This window comes from Notolepis coatsorum (assembly GCF_963971535.1).
Source record: "Notolepis coatsorum genome assembly, chromosome: 8".
Lineage (NCBI taxonomy): Eukaryota > Metazoa > Chordata > Actinopteri > Aulopiformes > Paralepididae > Notolepis > Notolepis coatsorum.
The window spans coordinates 26,923,065-26,934,504 of NC_140172.1; the positions used below are offsets into that span (position 1 = coordinate 26,923,065).

The 11,440-nt window shown below is 41.0% G+C and overlaps 1 protein-coding gene across 1 annotated transcript in view; it reads right to left on the reverse strand.

Annotated features, from left to right (window-relative positions):
* Positions 1–11,212, reverse strand: part of p2rx5 (purinergic receptor P2X, ligand-gated ion channel, 5) — a gene marked incomplete at both ends in the record, with an annotated part of 28,501 nt that extends 17,289 nt beyond the window's left edge. The window contains 6 exons of the mRNA XM_084320016.1: positions 5,311–5,391; positions 5,560–5,644; positions 6,482–6,557; positions 8,373–8,444; positions 9,543–9,693; positions 11,082–11,212. Coding sequence (XP_084176142.1) covers positions 5,311–5,391; positions 5,560–5,644; positions 6,482–6,557; positions 8,373–8,444; positions 9,543–9,693; positions 11,082–11,212 — 596 coding nt within the window. The remainder of the gene's footprint in view (positions 1–5,310; positions 5,392–5,559; positions 5,645–6,481; positions 6,558–8,372; positions 8,445–9,542; positions 9,694–11,081) is intronic.
* Between the last annotated feature and the right edge of the window lie 228 nt (positions 11,213–11,440).

Genomic DNA, 11,440 nt, shown 5'->3' on the forward strand with positions numbered 1-11,440 from the left:
AACAGCATAGTAGACTGATCAAAAGCACAGTAGACTGATCAAAAGCACAAATAGACTGCTTACGTAAGAGCACAGTGGACTAATGTACTAATGTACTTATTTTTAGGGATGTCCGATATTATCGGCCTACCGATATTATTGGCCGATATTGGCATTAAGATGTGATATTGGAAAATATCGGTATCGGTTTTCAAAAAGAAAAATCTAAAAAAAAAAAAAAAAAAAAAGTACATTTCTATAACCTTTATTTACCCAGGCAAGCAAGTAAGAACAAATTCTGATTTTATTTATTGTCAAAAGTATGCATAATGTTGTGTTAATTCCACAACAAGAGATATGTAATGTTAATTACCTGAAATTATTCCGTTTTGGGGGGGGGGGGGCACACTGCATATATCGGTATCGGTTGATATCGGTTGATATCGGTATCGGAAATTAATAGTTGGACAATATCAGTATATCGGTATCAGTAAAAAAGCCAATATCGAGGAGCATCCCTACTTATTTTTCTTTCTTTTTTTAAACCAGGCCCTATTTAAACATTGTCTGGCATGATGTTGACTGTGTATAGTATATCGTATACAGATCACTTTTGTATTGAGAATTTGACACATGCTCACATATTTTGGACATGCCCCATCACACTGGGTGACATAAGCTTCCCCACTGAACATCTCCCCGGCATGGACCGCTGAGGATCTGTTCTGCAGCTGGACATGCAAGGCGTGCGGTCCCCACACTGCCCGATAGGGTGGGTTCCTACACACCATAGCCCTGCAGTGATATTACTACCACCCAAATCACTCGCGCCTGACTGACCACCGCCGGGCTTCCGGCCGTGGGAGGCACTAACGTGATACCCGGCCTGGCGAGGGCGGGGCTGGGGGAACTCGCGCTGCGACCCCCTGGGCCTCGAGTTCCCCCGCTGACAACCTTCGTCGTTGACAGACACAACACCAGGCTCACCAAACACAGATGCAGAACGTGTGGCGTGGGAGCCGCTTGACAGCACAGCATTCTCACGGACAGACCCAGGCCTAGCTAGCAACTGGGTGTCAGCCCCTGTCCCCATGAGAAGCGAAACGTGGGGCCGCTTGTGCTTCACTGAGAAAAAGGGAACAAATCAGAGCCCGTATCCTGCTGGTGTTGGGGGGGTGAGTGACCGGAGAGCGAGCTAGACACAGCTAGACGGCGACGGTTTTTTAGGGCGTGCTCATCTAATGTAGCCGATCCCTCGGCCACCAAGGCTGTCGGCCTTGTGATCACCTGTTGTCTTTGTGTCCAGGGTACCTCAGGCGGGGGAAACATGGCCGCTGGTCGGGGGCCTCGCCACAGCTGCTGGCGAGGCCGCGCCCTCACCTCTGGCTGCGCGGTGTGAGGCGGTGTGGGGCCTAGGTCAAATACCGCCCGCGCTCCTGCGGAAAGACCAAAGTCCCTCTGCGGAGAGGGGAGCCCTGAGGAGGGAAAAACCTTCTCTCCTCCTCAAGGGGAGACTGTTCCAACCAAAGATGTTTGTGAACAAGCGTTGACAGCATCCTAGCCCTCCCTGCGGTTATCGCTTGCGGCTAGGTCAAAAGCTGAATAACCTCAAAACCTTGCACGATGTTTTGACGTCGGCTGGCCCTAAGGCCCCACCACCCGACACCATTTTTGATGGTGTCGGCCGGGCGGGACACCGTTCCACCATGTCAGAGGCAAAGGACTGATGCCACCTGCTTCACAAGCACGGAACACCAGTGCTGGCTGCAGACCAAAGTCTACGACTAGTGAACCACTGCCTCACTAGTAGGCATGCAGCAACCTCCACTGTGGTGTGCACCCATGAAGGGGTAAATGAATAAATGAACGAAAACTCCACTAACACACTGCAGAATGGGCTAGCCCATACACACAATTGTTAAGGAGATGCAGACCAGAGAAAAACACCAGTCCCGCACACAATTTATAGATTCACAAAAAGCACACTAGCCCTGAGCCTCAGCCCATCCACCCATGTAAATGGTAAACAAGCCACCCCCAACATTAAACACAGATTGACCGTCAGCATGAATGGTTAAGAGGAGGGAAGACCTTTTAGTAAAGACAGCCCTCGGCGGGGAACTAGGAGCGGCGTCCTAGCATTGTAGCATTAGCATTAGCCGCGCGCTCTAGGATAGCCAGAAAAACACCCAAAACAGAGTCATGACGACCATGTTTTCTCAAATATCCTGCCCCTCGCGCCAACACATCACTCGGCTGTCTCACGGGACAACAAGCAGTATTACTCATGCTAGTATCAATGCCTGCTAATCGTCGCGCGACGTCCCTCAGTCCGCTGTCACGAGACGAGGAAAACCCAGGACAGGCCCGTTGCGCTGTTTAGGATGTGCCGAGAAGATTCCAGGGGCTGGTGAACCTCTGGCGAAAACCCAACATTGTGTAATTTCTCCCTGCGTTTCATAACAGCTAGTTCACGGAGTGCACTGCTACTTCCGTGTTGGAAACAAAAAAGAGGAAGGTAGAGTGTGACCATGTCCGGTGTCATATAGATGGGATGCGGGGGCGTGGCCTGGTCACGTGCATGTGAGTGCATTTGTTTGTTCGTGAGCACATTAGGTGCTAGGAGATAAGACATATCTCATAATGGCGAAGAGTGAGACGCGATTGGCCAGTATGATAATATAACTACCATGTAGTTGATTTTATTAGAACAAGGCTTTATGATATCCTCCACAACACATATATAAGCACAGCAAAACTATGTTTCACCATTTTGAAAATTTTGAAGGTATCTGGTTTCACATTTAGTATATTATGATTGAACAACCTCATTTTCATCTTAAAAATAAGGGACATGATGTGTCTCTGGGGCCATAAAATCAAATTACAATGGGATTATATGGTTATGAATGAAACGTGTAGCCAAAATGTCTTGTCCCAGCTCCTTGCGAAGGCTGGAGATCTTCGCCCTAGTGTCTTTTTTTATATCTTATCTAGCCGGTTAGACTACTGTAATAAAGTTATTATTATTATTATTATCTTCACAGGTGTTTCTGAAGTCCTCCTCCTGGAGAGATTCCACTGCGGTTTCCGAGTTTTCTCTCAGAGAAGTTCCATCTTCATCCCTCCGCCATTTTGTTTCTTTTTCTGGCCACCGGAGCTTCATGTCCGGGCTAGGTTAAGTAGATGTTGAGTTTTACGCTATTTTACCTAAAGATTATTTAACTATATTAGTTAGAATGTGCAGTATAAGTGAAAAAAGGGCAGAACTGGAAGTTAAACGGTTTGAAACCATTTCCACAATAGAACACGCAAAAGACACATCTGATTAAACTGCAAGGTCCCTGGTGGATAAATAAAATAGCAACAAAAATACATTTCTTCAAGCAAGGTAACTTTGGACACTTTTACATTGCATCATTCACATTTTATGCTCTACAGTCGGGATGAGACCGTAGCCTTTTAAAGATTGTCCATGCCCAACCAGAAGAGTTTGTATGGGTTCACTGTGCATCGCTGTTGGGCCATTTTCTCTTGTTCAGCCCAACTTGGCACACAGGTTTAACAGCACAGTATACTCCATATATCTATCCTAAGTATATATCATATCCTAAGTATCATATATCATATCCTAAGTATCATATATCATATCATATCCTAAGTATATATCATATATCATATCCTAAGTATATATCATATGTCATATCATATATCATATCCTAAGTATATATCATATGTCACATATATAATATCCTAAGTATTATATTATTATTGACCGCTGTTGTGTCTGTCTGCTTGAGTGTTTGGTGTCGTGTCTCCTTTGGCGTGGCTGTGGGTCCTGGGGCGCGTGACCTGTCATTCCTCTGTGTTTTTTTTGGGGGTGGGGGTGTGGGATTCACTGGTTTTCCTCGTGGTGGTGGGGGCGCCGGGACCGGGGGAGATGGAGCGGCCCGCAGGGGTGGCATTCCCGTCGCCATGCATGGCGGTGTGAGTGACGCGCGGGCTGTTTGTGTTTTCCTTCGGTCATGACGTGCTTTATCGGGGGTGTGTCTTGGATGGGGATCTGGTAGGGATTGATGTGTGGGGTGTTTGGGGGACTGGCTGTTCCGGGGGGGTTCACATGCCTTTGAGCGACATTGCACTTATTTTATGCCTATTCTTAAGTCTGCACGTTTACATTGCACTACTTTTATTGTCTTTTATACCTATTCTTATGTCTGCAATTTATGCATTGTTTTTTATTCTGTCAATTGTGTGCTGATTTTATGCCTATGTTAATTTTATACTAATTGCTGTGGGGCACTCTGGACTGTGGTCCATGTGTGGAAACAAGTACTATATAGATAGTTATTAATATTTATTATTGTTATATTGTAAAAATGTGTGCATTGAAATGTCTGTAAAGTCTCGACGACATTGAAAATGAGGGTGACCTCAATTGTCTTTTCGAGAATAAATAAAGGTTTGAATGAAGTATACTGTATATAATATATATCCTAAGTATATATCATATATGATATCCTAAGTATATATCATGTCATATATCATATATAATATCCTACGTATACTTATACTGTAGATCATACATCATATCCTAAGTAAATATCACATATCATATATAATATCCTAAGTATATATCATATGTCATATATCATATCCTAAGTATATATCACATATCATATATCATAGTATATATCACATATCATATATCATATCCTAAGTGCAGTGCACTGGTGATTAATCTGGTGTAACGTTTCAAGTGAAATGTAGGAATCTGCATTGCGTGCACGTTCCATTACATTCTCAGACGAGGCGCATCATGTTCTAAACATAGGGGACAAACTGTATCTCCTCACAATCTGTTGGCCACTACTAGTAGTGAACGTTGGGTGGTAATGAATGTGTATGATGAGATTTAACTCATAACTGATGAATTAGCGACAGCACTTGGCATCCCCGCTTCCCCTGTTGCATTGGAAAGACAACACCAGTGTGTTGAGTCAGGGTGAGTCTGGCACGGCAGGCCAGCAGCGACACACAGCTCCCAGGCTAGTAGCCCCATCTGATCTGACACCTGTCCAGGCCGTGGCCTGCTTTCAAGGACGTCTCAGATGACAGCTCCCCCTGTTCCACACTGAGTGCACTGCACAGGCAGGCCTGTATAAATAGAAGGCCCAGCTCACCCTGAAAGCTATTCGGAGTAGCCTTTAGTTAGGACATGCATATCCCCCTCAGCTCACTCCATTCCACTCAGTGATCTGTGCCAGTGTGTCTCTAGACTTAGACAAGGAACCCCCGGTGTAGCAATCAGCACCACTTAGAATGACTTACTTGGTGAATTCAAATTTAGGGAACCTGATGAAATTCTTAATGTAGATGGTGAAGTTCTCTGCTTCACTCAACAAGGCCTCTCTGAAAATGAATGCAAGAGCTGTGTCACCCCAGGGATACTGCAATCCTATATCGGCAATAAATAGAACTTGTGAAATATTTCAATACGTGTGAAGGATTAGAGTGAGCATGACAATATAGTGACACAAAATGACAATTTCAGAAATGTTGCAAGAGAGAAGTTCTTACGGCGGCCTGCGGTTGTACTCGACGGGACACCAGCCATTGATCTCGCAGGTTCCAGTGGCGTTTATACACATCCCAGTCTTTATCCCTACCAGGGGAAAAAAGGTTCTAAGCTAGATGGATCTTAAAGGACCACGCCAGCATTATGGGAAGAAGATAAGATACCAATTTCCTTTATGTGCGTTCAGTAGAACGCTATCCGGCTGCAAGATAGCTTAGCTTAGCACAAATGAATGGAAGCGGACACGGACCGCTAGCCTAGCTTAAAATCCAGGAGAGGTATTTTTGCTAGGCTAGGCTAGTGGTCAGTATCCGCTTCTATTAATTTGTGCTAAGGTAGGCTAACTTGCAGCCGGATAGCTTTCTACTGAACGCACAGAGAGGAAATTGGTATCTATCTTCTTGTCTGATTCAGGAGAAGACAGTAAGCACATTTCCCATAATGTTGGCGTGTTAGAGGTATACTGACACAAGACATATTTTACATGACACGTGTGAAATTTAGGTGTGATTAAACAAAAGGTTACACATTTTGTATGTTCAAGGCTACTATTTGAACCATTATCTGAAATAAAAAAAATCTAACCCTAACTAACCTTACTGTCATGCACTTGTCCTAATAAACTAACCTACACTGCAGCACGCAACACTTTGATGAACATTGTTACTCAGCTGATAGAGTTGTGCCCTTCCTGATGACTTGTCGTACAGAACTTGTAAGTCGCTTTGGATAAAAGCGTCAGCTAAATGACTAAATGTAAATGTATATGGTAATAGGATTGAGTGGATTTGTATGCAAAACCCATAACCCATGAAAGGTGACAATATCATGAAGTAGTTACAACCAAAGCACAAGAGTAGCCTAAAACAAAATGTAATACAAAAATATCTGTTAATTGATTGTACAGGATATGAGAGTCCTCACCATGGCCTGCAACGACAGCCTCGCCCTCTGCACAGTCAGTATCATTTGAACATCGTCCATCTGGCACTTTGTGGCTCTGTCAGACAGTAGAACACAATCAGACAGTAGAACACAATCAGACAGTAGAACACAATCAGACAGTAGAACACAATCAGACAGTAGAACACAATCAGACAGCAGAACACAATCAGACAGTAGAACACAATCAGACAGTAGAACACAATCAGACAGTAGAACACAATCAGACAGTAGAACACAATCAGACAGTAGAACACAATCAGACAGACAGTAGAACACAATCAGACAGTAGAACACAATCAGACAGTAGAACACAATCAGACAGTAGAACACAATCAGACAGTAGAACACAATCAGACAGTAGAACACAATCAGACGAACACAATCAGACGAACACAATCAGACAGTAGAACACAATCAGACAGTAGAACACAATCAGACAGTAAAACACAATCAGACAGTAAAACACAATCAGACAGTAGAACACAATCAGACAGTAGAACACAATCAGACAGTAAAACACAATCAGACAGTAGAACACAACCAGACAGTAGAACACAATCAGACAGTAGAACACAATCAGACAGTAGAACACAATCAGACAGTAGAACACAATCAGACAGTAGAACACAATCAGACGAACACAATCAGACGAACACAATCAGACAGTAGAACACAATCAGACAGTAGAACACAATCAGACAGTAAAACACAATCAGACAGTAAAACACAATCAGACAGTAGAACACAATCAGACAGTAGAACACAATCAGACAGTAAAACACAATCAGACAGTAGAACACAACCAGACAGTAGAACACAATCAGACAGTAGAACACAATCAGACAGTAGAACACAATCAGACAGTAGAACACAATCAGACAGTAAAACACAATCAGACAGTAGAACACAACCAGACAGTAGAACACAATCAGACAGTAGAACACAATCAGACAGTAAAACACAATCAGACGAACACAATCAGACAGTAGAACACAATCAGACAGTAGAACACAATCAGACAGTAGAACACAATCAGACAGTAAAACACAACCAGACAGTAAAACACAACCAGACAGTAGAACACAACCAGACAGTAGAACACAATCAGACAGTAGAACACAATCAGACGAACACAATCAGACAGTAGAACACAATCAGACAGTAGAACACAACCAGACAGTAAAACACAATCAGACAGTAGAACACAATCAGACAGTAGAACACAATCAGACAGTAGAACACAATCAGACAGTAGAACACAATCAGACAGTAGAACACAATCAGACAGTAGAACACAATCAGACAGTAAAACACAATCAGACAGTAGAACACAATCAGACAGTAAAACACAACCAGACAGTAGAACACAATCAGACAGTAGAACACAATCAGACAGTAGAACACAATCAGACAGTAAAACACAATCAGACAGTAGAACACAATCAGACAGTAAAACACAACCAGACAGTAGAACACAATCAGACAGTAGAACACAATCAGACAGTAGAACACAATCAGACAGTAGAACACAATCAGACAGTAGAACACAATCAGACAGTAAAACACAACCAGACAGTAGAACACAATCAGACAGTAGAACACAATCAGACAGTAGAACACAATTCACTGTTGAGGGAAATCCAAAACTAATTATCTATTGAAAAGTAATCTACATTTCAGCTACAACAATACATGGTTTTCGGTTGTCAAATAGAATACCGGAAGAGTTATACATAGTAAATAAAGTGCCATAAAAATTACTTAATCAAAAGAAAAAGAAAAAAGAAAGCTGGATTTGGATTTCAGGTTCACGATAAAGAAAGTAAACACCATTCCTCATGTCGTATATCACTTGTGTGCGTATACTCACCTCAGCGCAGAACCCAAGTCTCTGATTCGGAGTCTCTACATAATTTGTGACAATGAAGAACACTTGCTCACCCTACAAAATAAAATGAAAGGAATACCATTTTATGGCTTGTATATTTATCAACAGGGATTGTTTTGTGTTTGAAATAGGAACCAAAGTGCAGCCTGCTTTCATTATGTCATCCAGTTTCGAGGATTGGATGTCTTGATCTCAGAGGAGCAAAAAGTTAAATTAATTATAACTCTTATCTTAAAACCCATTAAACCCAATATCTTTAAAACCATTAGAACGATGGTGGTGTCAATGATGCCCCTAAGACATTCAACAGCCATCAATTTGGGAGTGATTGTTGTTAACACAATTGTTCCGCATTTGCTTGTGTAATAAAACCAAACTAAAAGTGCTTTCTGCACATGACATCTATAGGCAAACATCTTTGTGCATCTATGTGCAGGTTGTGATGTCATCATTAAAGTGCTACTTGTTGTTCAATCCTGATTAAATGATCTGCTTCTGCCAGACACTTGATGCTGATGATGACGTAATGAAATCAGTATGTGGAGAGTACACTGTACAGTATTGTAATTGTACTTGATTGTACTTGCCAGTTCTCATGTCACAATCTCATGTCAATGAAAGAAACATCAGATAATAGTCCATACAACAAAAACATAAATTTTTTTGTTAACAGAGAGAATGTTGCATAATTATGTTCATCCCTGTTCATCTTATGTCCATGTACACAGTTCATCTTCGCTTTACCTCTGCCTAGAACCAAGGCGCTAAAGAAAACTGCAATGCATAGAGCCATAACATAATTGGAATAGGATCCCATTACATATCATACGGATGGAAAACAAGGACAGTTTCAAAAATAATAATAATAATAATCCGGAAGGAAATCAATATATGTCATGCATGAGTGTAGCTGCAGCCATGTTATCCAAACTTCTTCTGTGTACTTTGTTTTTGTTTTAAAGGTATGGTGAAATGGATTCACCTATGACCTTTTGTTTTATTTTCTATTGATTATGTATGTGAAATATGACTGATTTCCACTGAATGTTTCATATTTGTATGTGTATATCTGTGAGGACCCCAGGAAGAATAGTCAACACGTTGATGATGACTAATGGGGATCCTAATAAACATAAACATCTAGCATCTCACGTTTGGGGGTATGACGTAGTCCTCCGCACCCCAGAGGTGGAGGCCAGACTCAAAGCTGTTGGTCAGGGTCACACCCTTCAGCTTGGTAATGACAGAACTCTGGATGGTCTCCTCTTTCTCCTGGTAGCCCTTCTTAGCCATAAACACCCACCTGGGAATACGAGACATGCTTTCATTCATTACCTTTTCATGTATTTTGCCTGATATCTGAGCCATTTTTTTTTCACTCACAGAAGAATTATTATTATTATCATTATTATTATTATTATTATTATCATTATCATTATCATTATCATTATTATTATTATTATTATTATTATTATTATTATTATTATTATTATTATTATTAGTATTATTATTATTATTATTATTATTATTATTATTATTAGTATTATTATTATTATTATTATTATTATTATTATTATTATTATTATTATTATTATTATTATTATTATTATTATTATTATTATTATTATTATTATTATTATTGTTATTATTCTTGATAGTAGTAGTAGTAGTAGTGAGAAAAGTAGTGGTAGTAATATATTATTAGGATTAACAATTATTTGCATAATTTGTATACAATTTAAACTCTGGGGCAATGCAACTACATCTCTACTTTTCTGATTTATGACCATGTGCTCTATGTTCGAACACTGTGTTACGTCTACTGCACAACTGTCACTGACTCTGTCACATTATATCCTTGTACTCACAGTTCACTTAATATTCTCCAGAGATAGCATGAACACGATAATCTCTCTCCAAAAGCTAGAGATCTGAGATCAAAGACTCTTAATCTATAGTTTACCAAAGTACAGTACAGCCTGGTGCTGCTGCGTTGACAATGAATAGGCTACAATTGAATTTATACAAAACATGTGTCTGAAATGTTCCATCCATGAGCTATATTTTAAAGGATATTATAGTATTGCTATATGGTCCAGTGTACCTCAATGGATCATGGCACTAACTCCCTGTCACCACTTCCACACACAGAAATGTAAGGGGTTGGCTTTGCTTTCGTGGTATAGCTGTTAGCTTTGGATGACATGGAATAGCCTATTTGCATTTCATTCCAGATCATGCAGCCTTATTCCCCTTCACCCTTGTCCTATCACAGTCACCTTTTCCATTTTCATCATTCATTCTCTTATCAGTTGCACATCAGTGTGACATCACAGATTAATAAGGGGCGGGAAAGATTATTGTTTCTGGCACGTGGGAGACATTTAGTGGATTTTACAATAATACCACGTTTGAGCTTTTATTATGTTTGAGGAGATAATTGTGTTTTAGTATGTTTCAAAGCAGGAAATCAGTAACCTATACCCCCCCCCCCTTTTAACAGCAATAGTTAGTCAAATTTCATCACAAAATTACATTTGACAACTCCAGTCCATGTATAGCTCCATTTTCTGACATTGTGTAAAACAGGCCTGGTTGAAACAACTATACTGTCTGTATATACATACCTTACATTTAATTTGGCTATAGCTTTTGCCATGCATACATGCAGAAAGACATAATGCGCCTCACCCGATTAAATATCCCAGCACGGCTATTTGATAAAGTCTAAGTAGTATTCCAATTTTTCTGTTTTCAACGATGACATATTTCTCTGTCTTGTAATTTAACAGAGAAAATAAAAATACTCCACAACCGGCCATTCCTCCTGCAGTGCCACTGCTGCTGACTCGAGTAGTGCGGCAGGCAGCCGGGAACAGCGCGTCTGCTCTCTCCGAGTCCCAGGCAGCTTCATGCAACAGGAGGCAAACTACTATTGTGCCGAACTGCAGAATCAGAGACAGTGAGAGAGAAGATTATATCGAACTTCCAGGGAAGAAGTTAGACGCCCCTGTTCCCCCACAATAACTACTTTTATGAGCGAATTCCCT